This window comes from Alternaria triticimaculans (assembly GCF_023758025.1).
Source record: "Alternaria triticimaculans strain BMP 0046 chromosome Unknown scaffold_1, whole genome shotgun sequence".
Taxonomy (NCBI): Eukaryota; Fungi; Ascomycota; class Dothideomycetes; order Pleosporales; family Pleosporaceae; genus Alternaria; species Alternaria triticimaculans.
Window position 1 is genome coordinate 704560 of NW_026055958.1, and position 22553 is coordinate 727112.

Sequence of the window (22553 nt, forward strand, 5' to 3'; positions counted from 1 at the left end):
TATGCGCTAAGGTTGCTTAAGTGCCAAGGCGGCGAGCAGGGAAGAAGGTAGTGGCTGGTAGGGTAACATGTACAAGGTAGTCGCATGCTGGGGTGGTTCGTCTATGCATTTATGCGAGCGTTTCGAAACAGATTGAGTTCTTGATGCGTTCATAGGGAATCCATGAAATCCATCAGTGACTTGCGTCGTCGGATTGCGCGGCTCTTGATGCTGGATGTCGCGTCATCGGTCTCGCTGCCAGGAAACTCTGGTATGACGAGTGTAGGCTCACGCTCGTTGGCGCCCCGGGCGGTCATCCTGCCCATGGAGGTGCCCATGGTGGTGGAACGCTTTTGCTGCATAGTGCTGAGTTGCGGGACCGGAGGTGCGTTCTCGGGTGTTGGTGCCCGCTTGGACTCGCTGCCGCGAGACTTGGGTCGGAGGATGGTAGATGCGCGGCGGAGCTTGTTTGGGCTGGAGAAGTTGTCTGAGCCTTGGATGGGTGCAGTCATGGGAGTCATGGGCGCTGGTGTCAGCGGTGTGGTGGGTCCTCCTGGGGCTCGGCCGTTGATGCGAGAGTCGTATGGCTTCTTCGCTGGCGAGATGGCAATCTTGGCCAGAGAGAGCTTCATCGAGATCGAGCGTAACCGTCGGTGCGCAGCGGGCTTCTTGATGATGGGCGATGCCGCGCTCTTGTTCTGGTTCTCGTAAGGGTCGGAGCTGAGGAAGGATAGAGCGGGGGACTGGGGAGTCAGCGGGGCGAATTGTGATTGCCTATGCGATTGGTATGATGATTGTGACGTCTGTATCCGTGACAGGTCAAGGCGGGACTTTGTGGCAACGTATACGGAGGAACGAGCGGAGGTGGAGGGCCGGCGAGGTGGCTCGCTCGGTGCAGGCGAGTAGCTGCGACTTGAGCCGGTCTGGAACGACGATGTGAAGGAAGCGGAGTCGGGGTATGTGGTCGGCTTCTGTGTGATGGGGCTGTGGCTGGTGGAGGGTCGTCGAGGCTCGGGGTCGGCGACGGGTGATGTGGAGCGGGATAGAGGTGGTGAAGCCAGGCGGCTTGTGGGCATGACCTTCATGGACAGGCGCTGTGCCTCGTCGGCCTTGCGTAGCTTGCTGGCTGTGGTAATTGGGAGCAGGTTCGCGACTGAGGCCGAGCGCGGCTGCACCGTTGGGCGATCGACAGGTGAGCGGCAGTCGACCTCAACGACCTTGGGACGACCTGCATTCGCGTACGAGACTAGCACGGCCATGTCGCAGCTCTTTCCCTTGTCCCATCTCGACACAGACATCGTCCTTGCCTTGCACTCCTGCGAGAGGTCGTGGACAACCACGTCATCGTAGTCATATTCTGATTCAGAAGCGGAACCGTCGTCGGCAGTCAGGTCTTCTTCGCTGGAGAGGTATCGCTCCTGGAAAACTCTGCCTTCCTTCTTGGTGGAGGGACTCGATGTTGGTGCAGCGGCGGAGTCTATGCGCAGGGTGTCGGGAGCATCGTCGCACAGGTTGGGGCTCGAGGCGGCACTGTCAGTACTGGAGCGCTGTGGGCGGGCGACAACTTCAGGCTTGGCGAAAGTCCACTGCTTCAATTGCGAAGTCACAGCAACGTCGACCATGATTGCAGAGGGAGAATGTAATTGCACCGGCGTGGCGGATCCGGTGGGTGATATATCGGACTGGCTATCGGACTGGCTATCGGACTGAGCGGCAGCCGGGACGAGTTGAAACCAAGGCGTGCAGGTGCTACGCGCCAATGGTCGGAGACGTGTGCGTGGCTTGGGAGCACCAGGCAAGCCGGCGCTGAGTGAGACTGGCTGTTGCACGGGGTGTTGTGTTGGAGCGTGAGATGTCAGAGGGTCAGGTGTAGGCACTGAGGGGCACTCCAGGGCAGTATGTAGGCGTGGTGTACAGTAGGGTGGGTTGAGAAAGACCGACGCTATATTACGCACATTGGCGAGGGCTGTATATATTGCAGCACTTTCCAAGGCTGCCCACCCCTGGCAGGCGTCGAGGTTTCAAGTACAACCGAGGAGCGAGGGAACCCAAGAGTCAGTTCACCGTGTCGGTGCGCCATTCATCATCTCACGCTGGGCTAGCACAGGCACGCTGCACTGACGCTTGGGGGCTGCATGGCGCAACTCTGCACTGAACTAGCAGATGCGCTCAGGAACCTGATGTGGGTGGCCGGTGTGAGTGGCCCGCAGAGGGTTTCAGACGGCACACCCTCAGCAGCGACACTGCCAGCGAGCGCCTTCAGAGCGCCTGCTGCGAACTCATGGCGTGCACACCCGACTGCTGCCGTTGCAAGAGCCCGTGGGGCGTTGCGATGGCAATGTCACCAGAGGACGGCACGCGTTCAAGATCGCCATCCTTTCATCTTCGCGCGAGGCCGCCTTTTCCCTTTCCAGCGCCCTCGACGGTGACCTGACAGGTGTTCCTGTGCCGCTCAGGGGCAGCACCACTCAGCGCCCGCCGTCGCCCACTGGGGTGTCCACCGTGTGGGGTTGGCCCAGGACCCGGCGACGCCATTGCCGAAAGGATCATCGATAACTGTCACCATGTCTTTTTTTCACTGCCCGCTCTAACCGTTGCTTGCCTTGGTTCAGTAAACCTTGACGGGATGGATGGAGGACCCTTCTTCTGCAAACTCTCCCATGCAGGCCTCCCCGACCCCCAGCTGGACTTGCCTCCGACGCCTGCCGCTGCCCGCCCCCAGCTCCCAGCCCCAGCACGCCCGTCGTCGCACTGCGCTGACGGCACGAGAATGTCTGCCTCGTCACGCCCACGCCTAACTCTGAGCGCATGCAGCGGGCTCCGAATCCACTTGGCATTAGCCCTTCAGGAACACGCTGATCGCCTGGCTCTATTCTCGGTCCAACTGCCATGGCTCCAGTTTACCTGCAGTCTATCTGCAGACCGTGTGCACGGTCGCTGCTTCCCCATTCGTCGCTGCACTTTCTGTAGCCCACACCGCCAACACCACCATCAGGCCTCCCTGGGCCCCGCGCAGCCTATACCTACAGTTCGTCGTGCCGCCCTCTCAATCACAAACCGCAGAAATTTCCATCGAGTCAAGACGTGTCCCGTCATTTGTCTGCGAGGGTCTTCTGATTGCCTGCAGAGTCAGTCACGTCGCCGAATCCAGCCACTAGCATCTGCTCGGCAATCTGTGTAGATTACACTACGCCTCTAGCAGCTTATCGTCGGAGTTTAGGACCGTACTAGTTGGCTGCTCGCAATACCGACATGCTTTGCAGAAGGCTGATCAACGGTTCGTTGGAGTTGCAGTCGCGGCCAGTCATCTCACGAGAGAGCCTCGCTGCCTGCTGTCAGCATATATCGCCCTGGAAGCATCGGACTACCAGTTCCGGACTCTCACTGCAGCATCGCTCGGACCATAGTCCATTCTTAGTCACTACCGCTGACTTCAGTGTGTTCTGTGGTAGCTTTGTGGTAGCCTTGTTGCACCTTAACAGTCCGGCCCCCTAAGCTTGCGTCACAAGGCGCCCCAAAAGGGTCCAATACTCCAACACCAAGGACCATTTCATCGTCTGGTTTCTTTTCATTAGGTTCGCAGCAGTTCAGACGATTGTCCGGTCCACGCCCATACATACCGTCTGGGCCCTGCATGGAGAGAAGCGTGTCTCACACGCAGTGTCTTCGTGTGCAGTGACGCTTGCGCACCCGTTGCCACGCTCAACTGTACCGCGTGGTACCAAACTCGGCCTCGGAAATCTCGTCCTGATCGTCTCAACGTGGTAACGACATTGACTGCTGGCGATACACGCACAGGACCGAAACACCCCTCCACCCGATCTGTTACCGTCATCGCATTGAAGTGGCTTTAAGGGCACGATCGATTCATAATAAGGCCACAGGCAAGCACAAGCTGAGAGACACGGCCCCATCGTAGCAGAGACATGCGTCTCCGTCTGTGATGATGCAATCCAGTTGCCCCTCGACCCTAGCTGGTTCAGACGCTTCCCTAGGAATCCAACACATACACAAATTTTCGGCCCCGTGGAGCCGCACAGGTATTGTCTGATGTAAGGTCTTACTTTGACGCAGCGATCCGCGATCGAGCACCAGTTGGTGTTCCAGCCGTACTACCAACGGAGGTGACAAACCCAAGAATTAGGGAGCACAGGCATCCACACGTTGTGCTGACAGACGACTCGCGGTGCGCCGAATCACGTGGACATTTCTTCATTAATCCTGGTTCATTTGCGACGCCTGCGTATCTGTATTACAGCCGCAACAGTCGCGCCGTCATGCTTGGGAGTGAAGTACTCCGTGGGGGTGTACCGCTAAAATCAGTCGATTGCCAAGTAAGACGGGTCGGAAAAATATCAGTGGAATTTCAGCGATTGACGCTTGTCCATCAACGGCGAGCTACTTCATCTCCACGGCTAACCACGCAATTAATGAGAAGCCGTCAGTCGGGATCGGCGGGCCAACCCAGGAATTTCGCAGCCAACACCCACGGCTAAGCAGAAACCTTCTCGAACATCTGATCATCGGTCGTAATATTGTTCGCACACCACCAGTCAGTGTTTGCTTGGAAGCGAGTTTCACGTATAGTATCCTCGACCGACACCGCGGCATAGCTGTACCGGCTGCCGTGTCTTGACCACCATCGCGGGGTATGCACCAATCAGAACAAGACTCGTGTATGGTGCAAGCAACCACATCTAAGACATGGCGATACCGATATTACAACAGTCGGCAGGGATCGAAGATTAGCCGGTTCATGTATCGCCCGGGTAAGGACAGCAGAAATCCTGGACATTGACGATAGTGCAGACAGATGGAGAATCGAACAGCAACAGCTTGCGACTGGACCTTTATGGCTTGTCGTTAGCAGTCGTGCGGCACTGGAGTCAAGCAGCGCGCTTGGTGACGACTTAAGTATTCACCTATACGGTGCACTCACAGCCATCTCTATGATTCATTACGCAGACGCGCGCACTGGCAACTGCCACGTGCCATCGCACAATTAGTCGCGGTCGCATGGTCAACCGATCATGACCCCGAATGCAAAGTGCTCGCCTTCTGGCCGCTCTATTGGCTTCAGCTCGCGTGCAAGGAGCAACACAGAAGACGCAGACACCCGCAACTCACAAGGCGAACTGGACTGACTGCGCACTACCTACAACCTTACAGTATCATCTCCAGGAACAGCAAAGGAGTTACTGGATCGAGACTGAAATCTACTTCTCAACAGAAACGTCCAGATAAGACCCGATAAGCGACAAAAGCAACAGTGTATAACGAAAAACGTTCGCTTCGGATGTATGCGATCCGTATCCAAGCTTCCCCGCATGACCTCAACCCATCGGCGACATCACCGAGGCAGCAGCAGGGGAAGCGAAAAGCCATGGGCGGTTACATATCAATTGTGCGACGACGAATCTGTACATCGAAAACCCTGAACGTCCACGGCATCCCCTTTTGTACCTGACGGCCAAGGTGCGTTTTCGCAGATCTCATGGATTAAACGTGGAAATCGATGGATTTAAGTTCCTAGCCGCGTACTTGGCGTGTCTTGTTCGAGACTCTCGTACCTTTTGTTTACTGAAAGCGCTCGCATCCCCGCGTGGTAGATGCCGATTGTTGGGGCAGAAGAAGGAAATATGCAACAACAAGCGCTCTGCATGTGACTTTGCAGCGTTGGGACGAGACGTTCATATTACAATGATTATGCCTTTGGATTGACAAGTGTGATACTCGCTCCAACATACACTCGCTTTTTTCTCTTCGTTTCCAGTTCGTTTCGAGTTCACCTTTTTCCTTATATTCGTTCGCGATCAATATACCCGCCCTCTCAACAAGGAGAAGATGGCGACTATGCTCATGCAGACTGAGGTCCAGTACCAGGCACCGGTCATGATGGTGGCGGCAGTGTCTACGCCGCGCAAGCTGTGGGAGCATCCAGATCCGAAGTCTACAGCGATGTGGAAGTTTATTCAGGATGCGAATGCGAAAAGGGGGTTGCAGATGCAGGTATGTTTTGCTTGTGGACTTGGTGATACAGAGGGGGTGCATGTTTGCGTGAAGCATCGTGCGCATCAGGCAGGTTCTTCTGTTTAGTCAAGAGGCCGTTGCCGATGGCATCAGAGGGCAGAACTCGTGCTTCATACTTGAAGCACACGAACGCAAGAACATGAAACTCAACCAGACTCATAGCATGTCACATACCTTCGTTATCGTCTATGATGGAGCCAACAGTTGTCAAAGAAGGTTGAACACCACTAACATGCTCTCTACAGACCTTCCGCGACCTCTACAACTGGAGCGTCGGCCCATCACGCACAGACTTTTGGGAAGACATGTGGCAAACCAGCAATCTTATCTATTCCGGCAACTACACAACCGTCGTCGATACTTCGCTACCGATGGAAACAAATCCGCACTGGTTTCAGGGCACCTATCTCAACTTTGCCGAAAACATCCTCTTCACCGCCGACCCCACCTACCCCGGCGTACGCACGACAACCCACAAGGAAGAAACCAAGATCGCTCTCACAGAAATCCGCGAGGGGAACACAGAGATCCGTCATCTGACATGGGGTGACCTACGACGACGAGTTGGTGTCCTCGCGAATGCGCTGCGGGCTAGAGGAGTCGGAAAGGGGGATCGTGTCGCTGTCATCGCGTCAACGAGTTTCGATACTTTCATTGCGTTCATGGCGACGGTTGCTGTTGGCGGTCTTTTCAGCTCAAGCAGTACGGATATGGGTGCCAAGGGCATTCTCGAACGGTTATTGCAGATTCGACCCAAGTACGTTTTTGTGGATGACTGGACGGTATACAACGGCAAGACCTTCGACCTTCGACCCAAGATTGAGCAGATCATTGCGGGAATGGAGAGTGGGGGTGTTGCAGAGTTCGAGGGTGTTGTTGTGCAGCCTAGGTTTCCTGGAAGACCCGCCGATGTCGCACACCTGGCCAGGACGGTGCGGTTGGATGAGTTTTTGCAAGTGGCCGGAGGAGACAACACATTGACGTTCGAGCGGGTGGCATTCAGGGATCCGTTCCTGATTGTGTACTCTAGTGGAACGACGGGCGTGCCGAAGTGTATCGTGCACTCCACAGGTGGCGTTCTCATCAACGTCGCGAAGGAGAGTATACTGCACAAGGAGATGACGCCTGAAAGCGTCGTTCTACAGTACACAACCGTAAGTCCTCCCCCAACCCAATCTTACCTCCCATCTGACTAATCGTCGCAGACCGGCTGGATAATGTACGTCGTCTCAGTCCAAGTCTGCCTCTTCGGCACCCGCTCCATCCTCTACGACGGCTCGCCCTTCCAACCCACCCCCGAGACCTTCCTCTCCATCCTCGAAGAACAAGGCGTAACCGACTTCGGCACCTCCCCCAAATTCCTTCACGAGCTGCAAAAACGTAACATCACCCCCCGTACCCTCTTCCCCTTCAAGTCCCTCAAAAGCGTAGCAACAACCGGCATGGTCCTCCCCGAAGCGCAATTCGAATGGTTCTACGACACCGGTTTCCCCGCTCACGTCCACCTCCGTAACATCTCCGGCGGCACCGACATCGCAGGGCGCTTCGGTATCGAAAACCCGTTGGAGCCCGTGTACAGTGGCGGTTGTCAGGGCCCGTGCCTAGGCATGAAAGTCCAAGTCTACGACTCCCTCATCGAATCTGGACCTGGGTACGCAGTACCAGATGGCGAACCAGGTGAACTCGTGGCTACGGCGTCCTTCCCCAACCAGCCTGTTTACTTCTACGGCGACGACGCGGCAGGCACACGCTACCAATCTGCGTACTTTACCCGTTTCCCTGGTGTGTGGACACACGGCGATTTCATCCAGATGCATCCCATCACGGGTCAGATCCTCTTCCTCGGCCGCGCAGACGGCGTGCTGAACCCCAGTGGTGTGCGATTTGGCTCTGCGGATATCTACAGCGTTATCGAGACGCACTTTCCGGAGATTGCAGATAGCATCTGTGTTGGGCAACGGAGGCCTGGTGATGCGGATGAGAGTGTCATGCTGTTCCTGAAAATGAACAAAGGGTACGAGTATACGGATGGGTTGGTGGATAGGGTCAAGAGGAAGATTGCTGAGGAGAGGAGTCGGAGACATGTTCCGCGGTTTGTGTTTCAGACTTGGGATATTCCGGTGAGTTTTGCTCTTCCTTCTCTGACGAGTTTCTGAGAGCATGATGCTAACGTATATCACAGACCACAGTGAACCTGAAGAAAGTCGAATTACCCGTCAAGCAAATCGTCTCCGGCAAGAAGATCAAGCCGAGTGGGACGTTGGCAAATCCAGAGAGTCTGAAGTTCTACGAGCAGTTTGCGGATGTCGAGGAGGTGGTCAGGAGGATGGCAATTGAGAGGTTGTCGATGGAGAGGAGGAGATGGAGAAGTAGTACGTTGTAGGTGGTGACTCCGAAGATGATAGATAGCATGTGTGGCGTCCTTGTTTCTTTTCTCTTCTTCCCTTCTTTTTAGATATCTTTTCTCTCCTTGCATCTTTATACCTATAGGCTAGCTCTGTCATGTCGCGATGCATGTGTAGCTTAGCTGTAATACATATCATTTTTTGGGCTTTTCAAGCTTTCAATCAACATCATATCTTGTCGGTCGGACTCCCTAGTCAGGCGGAGACATTGCGGTATCTACACCTCACAGATCTCGGCATCAGCACATGGGCACATTTCAGCACCCCCAAAAGATCAACTGATTATAACCATCTCATTGAAAACCCTGATCTTTAACCACTGAAGAAGAATCTCGGCGCTCCGTACCGCCATGCACTAAATCGGCGCGTGTCTGAAGACTTTTCTTTCGCCAATACGCCGTTGAACGCCCTTGTCATGCCTTCACATCCTCCATCTTTCATCTATCACCCCCAGAACATTGTCGCATCTCCAGCTACATCGTCTCCATATTCCCCCACTGCCGCCTTCCGCTCGTAAAATGCCGTTGTTACTGCGCTGTGTGCGACGCTTAGTTCTTCTCAGCAACCTTGTTCTCTGCGCACCGTTAGCTCTCCGTACCCTCAACATTCCACTCTTTCGAGCTATGTAGATGACCAAAACATACTCTGCTGCGTCAAAAGCAGTCCATAGCGCTTCTTAATCGTAACCCTGTGCCTGCTGTACTTGTCGTCGGGCGAGAAACGGGCCGGGTGCGCGCTCTTGCTGACTTCGCCGTCGATGACCTTTTTCAGCGTGTAGATGCGCTTGGTCGGGTTCGCCGGGTCGGGGATGTACATGAGATGCATGCTAGATTGGGTGTTAGTTTTGCGCTCTTGGATTCGAGGAGGGCTTTTTGTGCTGAAGAGGAGGATGCTGCGCCTGTGGTTGGGGATCGAGGTGGTGCCGGTCGCGCGCCATGTGCAGATACAGCTTCGCGCCGGCTGTAGGAGTGAGACTCACATTCCGGTATATTGAGTATATCACTAAGATTTACAACTAGAAGATAAGATTGGCGGCTGAGCGAATGCGATAGGTGATGTGCGGTTGGGTAGTAGTGTCGCGTAAGGATGTCGCGATAAAGCAGAGCTCGAAATTCCCGTTCGTCGGGCGCGGAGTTTTTTGCGGACCACCGAGCTTTCCATGGTTTGTGCCAAGACCACCACCCACCCCTGCCACTTTCTGGACTCTCTGCTGCAGCTTGTTTGGCTCGTTTGCATTGGTTGGATTGGGGAAACCAGACACATCATCCACTTTTGACTTACGCTTCACACAAGTTACTCTACGCTTGTCGCATATACACGAGATATTGCTGTGGATATGGCGCGCTTCCAAATTCTTCTTGCGGTCCTCGCATCGTTTGTTTGGGGCTCGAGTGCGCAATTCGGCTTCTTCGATCAGATGTTCGGTGGTGGTGGTGGACAGCAGCATCAGGAGCCGCAGAATGTGAGGAGTGATGCTAGTTGGTATCAGGCACAGTACGAAGCCGGTATGTTGCACTTTCCCTCCCCTTACATTACAGCACACCTATATTCCCAGCCTCGTAGCTTTCTACACTACTTCCGTCGCGCATGCGCCTTCTACAATGACAGGACAGAGCGGTACAGATGTCGTTTGCTAACAACCTCTCACAGCACAATGCTCTCACTACCTCTGCCCTGGTACCCTTTCCTGCGTCCATTTCCCGCACCACTGCCCCTGCGCATGGGAGAACGTCGAAGATAAAGTCGAGCTTGGTGACGGTATCGCGATTTGTGGAAGCAAGGGAGGATGGAACACTGGCGAGTTTGGCAGGAAGGTCGAACTGGCCAGGAAGGGCCTGCTATAAGAGGATGATACATTGGTCATGTCATAAGAGAGTGTACGCGTTCGCGGACGGAGACATCATGGCTGGCCATGGAGAGCTCATGTCGAGAGGATACTTTGACATGGGCATAGCTAGCACGGACATGCACGTCGAACGAAAAAGATGAGCGAGAATCTCGGGAATGGACCACCCAGTCCAGGTCATGAATTCGTTGATTCGCAAATATACCAATAACGCCTTTGCTATGCAATGAGTACTCCAACCTTTTCATCTCTTGACGTACTTGTACCGATACGCTTGTTTCCCATCCTTCGCCTCCCTCTCATCATCAATACCAACCTCCTCTCTCCCCCATTGCCTCATCAAGACCTTACCCAGCAACTTCTTTTCTTCCTCCAACTCCCTCACACTCTCCGTCCACTGTCCATCACGCTTGCCCACCACTGTCTTAGCCTTCTCCTTCATAAGCTTACTGAGAAGAGCGGCTAGCTTCTCGTCCATTTGCTGGTTGATAGCAGCGTTTTCAGCAGCTTGATTTGCGAGACGAGTCTCAAGGGCTTCGTTCTCGGAGCGGAGGACTGAAATTTGAGCTTCCAGGCTAGTTATCGTGTCTTGGGACGATGGTGTAGGTGTAGCCTTGAAGGTTTTGTTGTCTTTGCGAAGGGTGGACAGTTCTGATTTGAGGGTCTTGGTTTCCGAGACTTGTTTGCGGATTATGTCGCGGAGGTTTGCAATCTCGGCATCTTTTGCATTTGTCTCGGTTGCGGATGAGGAGATGGTAGTATCGTCGTCTGTATCCTCTTCTGCAAGCTTTGCAATAGCGGCAGCGCGGAGCTTCTCTATCTCGTCTTTGGCTCGCTTCAAGTCTTTGGTAAGACTCCGCTTCTCGCTACGCTCTTGCTCGAGCAGAGCACCGGCTTTGCGTACAGCATCTTCTGCCTTGTCTCGGACATCCTCCATCATGGCCTCGTGCCCTTCCGCCATGTCTTCGTGCTGGTCGCGTAGCTCTTTGAACTTGCTCTCGGCTTCAAGCTTCAGCTCCTTCATCTTGTTGAGCTTCTTCTCAATGTCGTTTACGCGGCGATCTGCCTCCGCGCGAGCATCCTGCAAACGATCATTGGCATCTTCAAGGTCTTGCTCAAAGCGTTCCGCATCAGCTCTGGCCTTGGCACTGTCGCGATGCGCTTCCGAAAGCTGTTGGCGAAGGTTCGTGTTGCCTGTTTCGATGCTCTGTAATCGACCCTGGGCTGTGTTCAGACGTTGCTCAGTCTGTTCTGACGACTCAACAAGATCTGATATCTGTTGCTCCTTCGCGGCAAGGTCGGCTTGAGTAGATCGCAGTTGCGATTGCAACGATCGAATACGTGTTTCGAGCTCAGCTACCTGTGGTTGTCCCTCAGTTGTCATCTTCGTAGTGCCGGACAGCTCAAGTTGCGACTGGGGAGACTCGGGTTCTCTGTCGGCAGCAACAACATGCTGAAGTTCTTCTTCCTTAGCAGCTAAGTCTGCATGCGCAGATCGGAGCTGCGTCTCAAGGGCATTGATACGCGCCCTCAGCTCGCCTGCATGCGGGTCTTGATGTTTATTCGTGTTTGTATTGGCGCGAGCTGCGTCGAGTTGCGACTGGAGATCTCTCATGCGATCTTCGAGGTCAGCTGTACGACGACGTTGCTGGTCCGTTACAGTGAGCTCCCTTCGTGCAGCCTCCAGATCTGACTGCAATGTGCGGAGTCGAGAGTTGAGATCGAGATTTGTATGGAACAATTGTTGTTTAGCTGCCACATCAGCATGCGAGCATTCCACTTCGAACTTCGCCGCTTGTAATTGTCCCTCGAGCTCTGCAATGCGGGCTGTCTGGCGTCGAGCCTGTGTCTCGACAGTGGACCGCATATCATCTCTCCTTCGGGCTTCCTCACGAGCCGTCTTTGCCTCGGACGTGGCCGTTTCGAGGCTTGATTGCAGAGCATCCGCGCGGGCTTGGACCGATGAGAGTTGGTCGGCCAATAAGAGACGTTTCTTCGCAGCATCCTCATCCTCATGTCCAGACTCGTGTAGTTGCGTTTCCTTCAGATCGTGTAGCTCGCGCTCGTGTATTTGGCGCACCTGGACCAGCTCTGCTTGCATCTCTTCCAGCCTCTGGTCTTTGTCTTCCACCTCCTCGGTGAGTTGACGCTTGGCTTGTTCAAGAACCCTTCGCTGCCGTTCGAACTCTTCAAGCATGGTCTCCAACTTTGTGAGGTTCTGGAGGCGCATTTGCTCTCCAAACTCATGCATCCTGGTCTCCAGTGCATCTTCTCGCGCCTTGACCTCGGCATCCGCAGCTGCGCGAGCAGCTTCGTGATCTGCACGTTGCTGCTCCAAGCTCTTCTCCAGACTTGACACCTTCTCCTTGTGCTTGTAGTTGTCGTTTCGTGAGCTCTCGAGCTCGGAGCGGGCATACGAGAGGATCGTCTCAAGTTCGGTGATGCGCGATCTCGAAGTAGACTCTTGCTGCTCCAGCTGATGTTGTAGCTCTGCAATCTTATTGCGCGCCACGTCCTGCTCACTCGTATCGATAATGGCTGAAGTGTGCCGTATAACCGTCTCTCCCGTGGGCTTCCGCGGTGTATCATAGTCCTCGACGGTGGGCTGTAGCGATCGCGCTTTCGGGGGTGACGACCGGGGGACTTGGAGAAAGCTGTGTCTAGGCGCATGTAGCGGTGTTCCTGTGAGCGCGCCCTCCATCTCCGTGTCTGGTAGGTTGCTGAGGAAGCTCCGAACCTTCTCGTCATTCTCCATGGACCTCTCGGAAGCTGGCGAGCTGTGCTGGCGCTCGTTCTTGGTGCCATTCGGGCGCCTGGTAGGAGAGGCTGTGCGAGATGTATTACTTCTCCGCCGCTCCGTGTCCTCCACCACAACTGCCGGTTCACCCACTTCAGTCGCATGTCTGCTTTCGCTCCCGTCTTGTATGGCGTCCATTCGTATTACCGGTCGTTTCGTGTTCGCCTCCTTTCGCGATTTTATCTGGGCCAGCGGTAGATCGGCCGTCATCCAGTAGGTCATGTTCATAGTGAAGTCTTCCGGCCCCTCGATCTCGCTCGTATCCACATGATCGACTGGCGGTTGGTGGCTGTTTTCTAGTTCGGTAGACTCAAAGGTCGAGTTGAGGCCCAGGGCGTCCAGGTCCATCTCATATTGTGATCCATCTTGGGATGGGCGGCGCGCCGGACTGCGTTGGGGCGATTGGAAGCGCGTGGGGCTGGCCGTGTACGATGAATGTGTTCGGACCATGTTTGCTACATGCGACTAGGAGCTACGGATGTCGCGATGTCGTGATGCTGAGATGCGATAACAATGGTGCTGCTCGTGTCTGTTTGTTGTGGTAACGCGCATTCGACGTGTCTCGCGAGTCAAGCGACCACGCACGGGCCCTGAAAACGATTCAGAACCAGGGTCCAGTGCAAGTCATGTTCTTCTAGAAAGCTACCAAAAGAAGATGCCAAATTTACATCACCGAGGATTAGTCCTTGAGATTTAAGATTGAATGTACTGGTATACTGCATGCCTGTTTACGTTGACACTCCATGGACAAAGGCTGCCTTCTTCGCCCTACTACGAACCCGCTGACCACCTACGTCTTTTCTACCTACTTCTCGATTCGCTGTCTCACACACCATGGCCACGGGCATTACAGTATGTCCTTTCTAGAGTGGTTACGTCTCCGAAAAGACATTGCTACTTTCCCCAGAGGCATTGTCTCTACTCGTTATACCCCACATTTGCGTGGCCATGCTAGAACACTGTAAATCCGAGAACCATGCGAAGGCAGATGGCGTGTTGGAAAGGGTGGCACCATGCGATTGAGATCGCGAGGTTTCTGCACCGCAAGAGCTCTAACAGATGGACTAGCAGGTTGTGCGGCCACACTGCCCTTGTGTCATTCTCTTCGCCCTTCTCCGTGCTGATGTCTCACGCCTTTCTCCCATCTGATCTTGGGTTACGCAGCATGGAATCCTCACTGGGTGAATCTCTGATACCTCGTCACTCGGGCGGAACGTGCTTTCCTTTCTGTTTCTGAATGAAGCTGGCGCTTATCAGATAGGCTCATCGGTCGCGCTTCGTCGAGTAGTCATCTGCTGGTGTAGCAGTCATGATCGGTAACGATGCGTATATGAAGCGAGCCGGCCATGGACGCCGCGCTCCAGTCATGGCCATCCGAGTCGAGCTCAAACTCCGAGCAACCGCGTTAAATGGCAACAATGGTACAGAGATCGCATTATCTCTGGACGCAGTGCGACCACATTGCTGTCAAACTGCACGCCATAGCCAGGCCGTGCCATGTCGTTTGCGAGCCACTATCAGACCAAGCCCTTGATAGGCGGCTATAATGTCTTGAAGGCTGCTCGTGTTGTATTCGATGTCTGACTGGCAGGGTCCATGTCATGCATGCATGGCGGGAGGTCTCCCGGCTTCCGTGAGCATAGGAAGAATAACAGCGACGCCTATGACCTAGGGAGGAGGAGTTGGATGAGCTGGCGAGGGGTAAGAGGACAATGCACAGTAAGATGGTGAGCAGCCCCCACGCATGCTACTTGAAGCGTCTCTCGCGCGAGCTTGTTTATTAGACGTGCTGCATATGCGGCGTGTGCTTGTGGGTCCGGGATGCTGAACCGAGAGGGGTCCTGCAGACGACATCATCGCATGGTGGCCATGTCGGTCGACTCCGAGCTGTCCAAGGAACGACCCACCTTGACAATGCTGCTCTCCCGAACTGCGGGTAGTCGTTTAGGTTGCCCTCTGACCCGCGTGCACGTCATTGCGAGGGGGTCCAATGAACGCACCGTCGTGAAGAAGGGTGCGCAGGCGAGATGAGAGATGATGCGGGGTATGCGCCTCGTTGGTTACACGACAGCGCGCATCGAGGTACGGGCTGCTCTGACGTCCATGGTCGAATCTTCATCTGCCCGTGAGTAGTGCCGACTGCGGGACGTATGTACAATAAGGTAGTATCAGCGCGTATCGCGACGTGGAGCAAAGGGCGATTGATAGTCAAGCAGGGTCCGGTCGACAGCGGCGGCTATGCTCGGCTTCCCGCTCAGGGACAGAGGGCAGTGCTGCATGCACGCAATCATGTCCCGCAACACCCATGGACTCCGTGGGGCTTCACTCCATGTGCTGCTGTAGCTCGTGCTGAGAGGCATGGCGTTCGTCATCCGGTGCGAGAAGGAAGTCGGTTGTTGCGGTTACCACACGCCTTCCCGAGAGTCTGCCCGTCTGCGGCGCGAAAATATCGTCTTCGCTGCCGTGCAACTCAGTCATTGTTTTTGGCGTAGATCAGGTACCCTCGAGCACAAGATAGATTGGGTGCGCGTCTGGTTGCAGCGGCGGCATGGAGACTGGTCGTTGCCCGCATACGAGCACGGACGATCCCAAGGCTTGCTTGCAGCTCGTCGAGCGCTGCATGACACCAGCAACAAAGGGATGCACTATTGTGGCTGCTTCTGACGTCCCATCCGCATTGTTGAAGATGACATGCTCTGCTCGCCGCTGACTATTGTTTTGCCGCCGGCCACAGAGCCAATCTCCCAGCATCATGGGCGCGCCGTCGTGGAAAATTCTCGGGGTGCCTCATCGAGTCACCACACCCGGATATCAGCTCCACTCTCGCCCGTCGACTCACATAAAGCGTTGATGCTTCCTGAAAACCACCGGTCCACTCCGTCAGCATCGCCAGCTGCCACTCCACTGCCTTTTGACCGGGTTCTGTCCCACGCTTTCACAGTCGACGTCAGCAGCACCATCCGCTCTACGCGCAGGACCGATTCCTGCGTCCAGCCGTCTTCCAGGCGTCCATTCCCGTCCAGTGTGCCACCCCACGCGCCCATCTGGCCCCGCGCATTGCGCACTCTGCCCTGAAATCCAACTATAAGGTTCATCCACCTGTACCATCCGTGAGCCTCCCAGCCAATTAGACAAGGGTTACCTGCATCAATCCCCACGCCGCATCTTTTACCCCAGACTCACGGCATTTTGTCCTAATCCACGCCTCGAGGTCACATACAGCAGCTTCCAGACCGTGCCCTGCAATAGTGTCACCTCTACGCATGCCATCGGTCCGTAACTGAATCGGTACGATTGCTTACAGCACCTTGTGTCATATACACCCGAGGTATCCAGGCGCCACACATCCTGCTCTCCAAGTTACACATCTCCGGCTTGTGGGATGAATTTCGGCTTCAAAAACAATACTTCGCACTGGCCCGTTGGACAAGAACACATCAACCGATAGTCTGGTCAGATCCCCCGCGTTTTCATCTGTGGCTGCACGCCATCATCGCGATCTTAAGGCTCTCGGAATAACGATAAGCTTGCTTTTTCTACGGTTTCTGGAGGCTCCACGGACCTCTTAGCAAGCCTCGTCAAGCTTGACTTGCCGAATCGGAAAGTGATCCCGAATCCAGCTACCCACGGGCACGCGAGCGATCGTCATCGAAAACGCCTATTCTTATCTATTTTTTGTGGCACGTAATGGACTCATCTTTGACACTGCTCAGTGCGAATATCCGTATTCTGGTACGTGGGCCTTCCCCTCATCATGCGTTCTGCTGCATTGCATGGTAGCAAAAGTGTCCGTGTCTTACACCGGAGAGAGCCTTGGTGGCGGGTCCTTCATGCACGACATAACGGCAGGGCAACTCTTATAATTCGCCTCCCACACTGAAATTTTCTCTCCCATGGACATCAGCTAACATGATCACCTTCAAGGATACCCAACTCGCTCTCATACACATCCCGCTGCCTCTGTATCGCAACTTTCTCCAGTCCATTCTTCAGCTAGTTTTGCCCAATGCGACGCGCAAGTCTTATGGGAACGGCTCTGGCGCCGTGCAGCCGCCCAAAGGCTGGCCCTGCGAACATCCTTTTGTGAATATCTCCATTACACCAGTCGAGTGCTCCATAGTATGCTCGAGGACGCTTGCGAGTGAACTATTTCTGCCTGTTCTCAACTTGCTGGATCCTGAGTCAAGAGCGTCTGTCAGTATTACCACAGATGACTATGTCGTAATGCAAGTCGATGGCGAGGGACTTGATGCCGGTCAACGCGTCTTGGAGCTGACAAGCCCTCTTGCTCTGGCTGGAATGTAAGTAGAGGCTATCACAAAGCTTCCGCACAAGGCTGACTTCATTTTAGTCCCATATTCTTCATCACCACTTACTTCTCCGACTACATTTTGGTCCCACTGCGACACCGATCGCAGGTTGTACAAGCGCTAGAAGAGCGTGGTTTTCAGTTCGAAAAAGACACTTCCTCATACGTCAACTCCTTCCAGCATGCCCGCAAACACTCAGCCGCGTCACTGGAAGTTCAGCCGCCCAGCACCCCTCCGCCAACCACAATTTCAGAGCTTCAAACCAGGACCTTCGCTACACTCAAGCGTCGTCACATCGTTCCCACGGTGGATTCGAGCATCCGGCTCGTGCAGTGCGCCGGTCGACGCGACAGTACAAATGGCATGTCTCAAGCTCGAAACCGCAACAGCATGACAACATCCGCCGACGACGCACTCCACCTCGGTCTCGTAAAATGCCTCATCACGCAACCATATCCGAAATTTTTATCGCTCACACTAACTGATACTGAGTCTGCCGCGCTGCTGCTCGACGAAACCTTACTACCGCATTTCGCGCAAGATACTCTCCTAGGCTCCAGAGATGAGTTCTTGACACCCATCACCTTGGATCTACGAGGTTTGCCAATGGAAAGCACCGGTATTGTGTGCGGTGTAGCTGGCAGATTAGTCGGCGAAACCACAGGGCAACTGGAGGATCCTGTTGAGATGAGTTATTTGAGCACCGCGCGTGCTGGAACCGTCATGGTCGCTGAGCAGGAGCTGGAACGTGCACTGGATGCTCTGCACGGCGCTGAAAATGGTGTTTTGTCGGCAGATGAGTAGTTGTTGTCGTGTAGGAGTGCGGCACAATTCCTTTTTGGATGTGACGACCGGTGCTGGCTGAATCGAGGTCGCTTGCGCCTGCCAAGTATGCGGCCTTCACTTCCCACTCGGCTTGCATCGGCTCCTTTCTTTCACTTCGCGACGAACAACGTTGCTACGATTTTCGCATTCGCTGTATAGGATAGGATTTGGCGACTGGATCAAAAGTTATCATTTATGCGTACAGTCAGTAGCTGTGTACATGCGTGACGTAGCGTCTTCGCCCTAACATCGATTTGTGCAAGTGGCCGCACGCATACCTCACGCCCGCGTGCTGCAAGACAAGAGCGCCCCGCCGCTGGGCCTCTCTTATCCTACCCGCATGTTGTCGATATGCACGACGACGTTCCTTGAACTTCTAGTTCCCATAAGTAACCTTGTTGGTTCACATGGATGCATGAGGGATGTGACAGCCATCCCTTCTCACCAATGACGATCGAGTAGCTCTTTTGGCCCCCACTGCGGCTGAGATCTCGACATGTTTCAGCTCGATCTCACCACAACAAGCCGCGATGTTCTCACATTCCGACGAGTATGTCGGTACTCTACTAGGAGAGGTCCCGGTTCCATTACAGCGTCTAAGAAAGACACAAGGCCGGCCGTGAGCGGCTTCGCCATCATACATGTCTACCGCTACGCACTCACCGCTGGCCTTTGTGGAGAATAAAAACGCGCCCGTGAAGCTGATCGAAGTAACAAGTGATGGCCACGCAAGGAGATTGGAAGTTACCGAAGACTTGATCGAAGGTTACATTGAGAAAGACTTCTCGGTAAGTTGCACTGGCTTTCAAGGTAAATGCATGCTAACATTGAGGAAGACCCATGGTAGCAGGGTTGAGCAGCCGGCAAATGTGGAAACTACCAAGCTCTTGTGAGTATGGTTCATACGTTGTACAATTGTACCGCGCTGACCCTTTCTGTCACAGCTGGTCGAGGCGCGTAGGGGATTACAACGGCAATATGACACCTGTGCCTTTGTCGTCGCACACCTTTGCGCGGGTTGCTCCGTATGCTCGGATACCGAAGATTTATGCCCGAGTTCTAGACTACAGAGCGGCGACATATGTCTTCGCAAGTCCGCAGCTACCCCCATCTCTCTCGCATAAGTCTCTGAAGGCGGTACGCAATAGGTATTTGAGTAAGCGGGAGACTTACACAAATGCCAAGTATGCTGCTTATACCATACTCTAGGCTTTATCCTACAGTCTGTACCCGGTACAGGGTCACCTGTATGCGTCAGCGCTTCTTTCACGTACGACTTCTCAGCACGACATATGTACATCTTTATGCACGGACTTGCAAGCTATAACTACGACCGCTTTTCGTCAGTCATTGAAGAAGGCGCCTCTAGCGCGTCTGCGTTCTTAGTTCCGAGTATCATCATCCGTCACAATCTCGTGGAGCGCGTAAAGGCGCTAAACCTCTGGCAAGATAAGATATATTGGTTCGAGCGGAGGGTTGGCATCCGATTCGATCATCATGACAACCCTGAATTATCCAGTATCGATTTCAGCACGCTCTCCAAGGGTCTGAATGCTGCAAACATCAATATCGCATACATAACGTGGCTGTGTAAAAGCACCACGCGTATGCTCGACTTCCTCGATGAGGTTACAAAGAGATACAGAAGGCAGGCTATGGCCAATAATGTGTCCGAAGACGATGCGGATGAGACAGAGCAAATACTCAACGACTCTCACGCGCATATGCGATCCTGGAACACAGGCCTCGAAGATCGGGCAGAGTACCTTTCCAAGCGAGGACAAGCCCTGGTACAGACTGTGAGTACCACTTGAAGATTCTACTCAGTATACTGACATCTTATACAAGATCTACAGTGGTATTGCTCAGCGCGACTCAGCAATAAGCCTCGAATTGGCGAGCACAAGCACGAGCCTTGCCCAGTCGTCACAAAGCATAGCGCTATCAACCTCACGCGACAGTAGAGTTATGAGAATAATCGCCGCCATCACCGTGTTCTTCTTACCAGCAACCTTTACTGCAGTAAGTTCGTCGCATAGTGAAGTGCATACTTGCAGATCTAATCCTTAGTAGACGTTCTTCAGCACCTCCTTCTTCGACTTCAAACCCGACCAAGACGACAGGATCTACTCACAGTGGATCTGGTTGTACTTCCTGGTAACAATAATCCTGAACTTGACTGTATTCCTTGGCACATGGTATGTGTGGCGAAAGAAAGAGCTCGAAATTATGGCATCTTTCAAGTCAGCAGATAGAGAGCCAGAAGCCCAGACTGTGGAAACATCTGGAGAAAGAATTGATTATGAGACTGCGCAGTATGTTGAGCAGGAGATCGGCCACGCGGCACCGGGGGTGAAGTCGGACACGAACTTGAAATTTGATCAGCCGAGCCAGCGACGAACACGTTACGCCAAAACAGAGACAAACACATAGCGAGAGCGAGAGGACTCTGAAGCACCTCCCACCTGACAAAAATTAAGCAGGCCTAAATACTAGCAAAATAGGCAATCTAGCGTCAACGTGGGCTCTGAGGTGTTCAGCGTTTTCCTAGGTCAACGTGGGAGAGCAATCGAAGACATGCATTGAAGAAGCCATACAAAGTTTTCCACTCTCTGATCCTCCTCCTCCTCTGAAGCGCGCCCAAACTCTCAGCCCCGTCCATACGCAGTAAGATACGCCTTACTATACGCCGGGTCATTCACACGCAGCAACGCAAGCTCAAGAAGTCTTTGCGCCCGTGCGATAGCCACGACAGACTTCATAACAGGATCCCGCTTCAAACAACGACTACCAGGGTTTACATTCTGGCAAGCATCGTCTACCGCGGCATAAGCTTGGGTGAGCGATTCTTGCGCCTCCTTCACCCAAGCGCACTGGTATGCGCGGTCGCCATATGGGATACCGCGTTGGATGTAAAGAACCTGGGCGTCCAACTCATCGATACCAAAAGCTCCTTGCGCCATGACCTCGTCGACGCATCGAATGAGTTGCTGCTCGGGAATGGACTTGGGAGCTTCTGGCACGTCGTATAATGAGAGCAGAACTAAAGGCTTGGGCGATGAATCAACCTCATGGTCGGTGTCGCATGGTGGTTTGGCACTGGTGGCTACATCGGAGGTACTTGATGGACTGTCTTGATGGTATTCTTCGTATCTAACGTTAGGACTGAAGCTTACCCGTCGCGAGTGACTGGCCTTGGGGCCTCTCATATGTGTCTTGTGATATGGATCGGCTGCTCTCTTGGCCAGTCGTGTGAATGTGTCGTATCGATATAAAAAGGCCTCTAGAGTGGTAGTTGGCGGCCCACCTCGTGCGCGGAGTCCATGGCGTCCTTCGATCTGTGTCGTGTTTGGTGGCCTATTCTTTGACGGTCCGGCAGCTATCGTCGTGACACAAGTCTGTGTACCGACATGACAGACGTTGTTGCCCTCTAACAAAGTGCTCTTTTCTACCGATTTGGACTGGCTATACTTCGATGGCCCGGCAGTTATCGGCGGGACACTAGTCGATGTATCGTTGACACTGACTTTGTTCTCATCCAACACCTTTGTTCTTACTAGCATAGCCTGACCCGGCTCAGAAGGCTTACTGTTCGTAACACTAGTGGGTGAAGCGATAGCACCGGTTTTCTTCCAGTCCAACACATCGCTCGTCTCTGCGGATTTGGGCTGGCTAGGCGGAGAAGGCTCAATGCTCGTAGCAACATCCTTCTTTACCTTCTTTACCACACCTAAACGGCATAGCCGCTTGATTGACTCCTCCAGGGCGAATGAAACAGCTGCCTGTGGGGTCTTCGGCTTTGCACAACGGATGTCGGCGTCAATTTTGCTAGCCAACTCTGCTCGCTCTTGATGCACGAGACTTTCCTGCAAGAAATCGAAAGCAATCGGATGCAGAGCCAAAATAGTCTTGCCACTGCTTTTCGAAAGCACATAGCTGCGGAAATTCGGCTTGGTTCGAGCTTCTTCGATAGTGGTTTTGAGAGACCATGTCTGGACGGTCTGGGACTGGTTGTCCATAGTTGCAGAAAGGGCGCGGATGGGTTGAGGTTTGTTGAAGGATGGTGAAAGAACAGACCGAGGCTGAACAGTGGTGGCCGAAGGTCTCCTGAGTAGAGGCAATTTGGGACTCGATGGTCAGTTGAGTTGGCTCTCATAACAGTCAGGTGAGGTTTATGGCTGTTCGGAGTGCAGACTTGTAGACCGTGCCACCCCCTGCCATATCACATTCTTGTTGAAGCGCAAACACGGATTTTCCGCGCCACGATCCAGCGACGGGGGGTGATTCACCAAGCTTTAGGGTCACGGATCTTATTCCCTGCTTTCACAGCAATGGAACTGATAGCGGTGAAATGTCAACGA

General features: G+C 53.9%; 8 protein-coding genes across 8 annotated transcripts; 4 read left to right on the plus strand and 4 right to left on the minus strand.

Annotated features, from left to right (window-relative positions):
- Nucleotides 1–149: 149 nt before the first annotated feature.
- J4E78_000258 (uncharacterized protein) lies at nucleotides 150–1601 on the minus strand (the record flags this gene model as incomplete). Its single annotated transcript, XM_049360924.1, has 1 exon — nucleotides 150–1601. One exon carries the CDS (start codon nucleotides 1599–1601, stop codon nucleotides 150–152), a length of 1452 nt encoding a protein of 483 aa, XP_049226207.1.
- A 4222-nt stretch (nucleotides 1602–5823) lies between these two features.
- Nucleotides 5824–8392, plus strand: J4E78_000259 (uncharacterized protein; the record flags this gene model as incomplete). Its single annotated transcript, XM_049360925.1, has 4 exons — nucleotides 5824–5988; nucleotides 6255–7163; nucleotides 7215–8129; nucleotides 8192–8392. The coding sequence occupies 4 exons, from the start codon at nucleotides 5824–5826 to the stop codon at nucleotides 8390–8392; spliced, it is 2190 nt and encodes a 729-aa protein (XP_049226208.1).
- A 570-nt stretch (nucleotides 8393–8962) lies between these two features.
- On the minus strand, nucleotides 8963–9239 carry NOP10 (snoRNP complex protein; the record flags this gene model as incomplete). The annotated part of the gene is made up of 2 exons (XM_049360926.1): nucleotides 8963–8988; nucleotides 9059–9239. The coding sequence occupies 2 exons, from the start codon at nucleotides 9237–9239 to the stop codon at nucleotides 8963–8965; spliced, it is 207 nt and encodes a 68-aa protein (XP_049226209.1).
- Nucleotides 9240–9750: 511 nt separating this feature from the next.
- Nucleotides 9751–10258, plus strand: LCL2 (Long chronological lifespan protein 2; the record flags this gene model as incomplete). The annotated part of the gene is made up of 2 exons (XM_049360927.1): nucleotides 9751–9919; nucleotides 10065–10258. 2 exons carry the CDS (start codon nucleotides 9751–9753, stop codon nucleotides 10256–10258), a joined length of 363 nt encoding a protein of 120 aa, XP_049226210.1.
- A 246-nt stretch (nucleotides 10259–10504) lies between these two features.
- Nucleotides 10505–13507, minus strand: J4E78_000262 (uncharacterized protein; the record flags this gene model as incomplete). The annotated part of the gene is made up of 1 exon (XM_049360928.1): nucleotides 10505–13507. One exon carries the CDS (start codon nucleotides 13505–13507, stop codon nucleotides 10505–10507), a length of 3003 nt encoding a protein of 1000 aa, XP_049226211.1.
- A 3459-nt stretch (nucleotides 13508–16966) lies between these two features.
- J4E78_000263 (uncharacterized protein) lies at nucleotides 16967–18171 on the plus strand (the record flags this gene model as incomplete). Its single annotated transcript, XM_049360929.1, has 2 exons — nucleotides 16967–17358; nucleotides 17409–18171. 2 exons carry the CDS (start codon nucleotides 16967–16969, stop codon nucleotides 18169–18171), a joined length of 1155 nt encoding a protein of 384 aa, XP_049226212.1.
- A 662-nt stretch (nucleotides 18172–18833) lies between these two features.
- On the plus strand, nucleotides 18834–20625 carry J4E78_000264 (uncharacterized protein; the record flags this gene model as incomplete). Its single annotated transcript, XM_049360930.1, has 4 exons — nucleotides 18834–18980; nucleotides 19416–19991; nucleotides 20041–20214; nucleotides 20266–20625. The coding sequence occupies 4 exons, from the start codon at nucleotides 18834–18836 to the stop codon at nucleotides 20623–20625; spliced, it is 1257 nt and encodes a 418-aa protein (XP_049226213.1).
- A 215-nt stretch (nucleotides 20626–20840) lies between these two features.
- On the minus strand, nucleotides 20841–21604 carry J4E78_000265 (uncharacterized protein; the record flags this gene model as incomplete). Its single annotated transcript, XM_049360931.1, has 2 exons — nucleotides 20841–21530; nucleotides 21599–21604. 2 exons carry the CDS (start codon nucleotides 21602–21604, stop codon nucleotides 20841–20843), a joined length of 696 nt encoding a protein of 231 aa, XP_049226214.1.
- Between the last annotated feature and the right edge of the window lie 949 nt (nucleotides 21605–22553).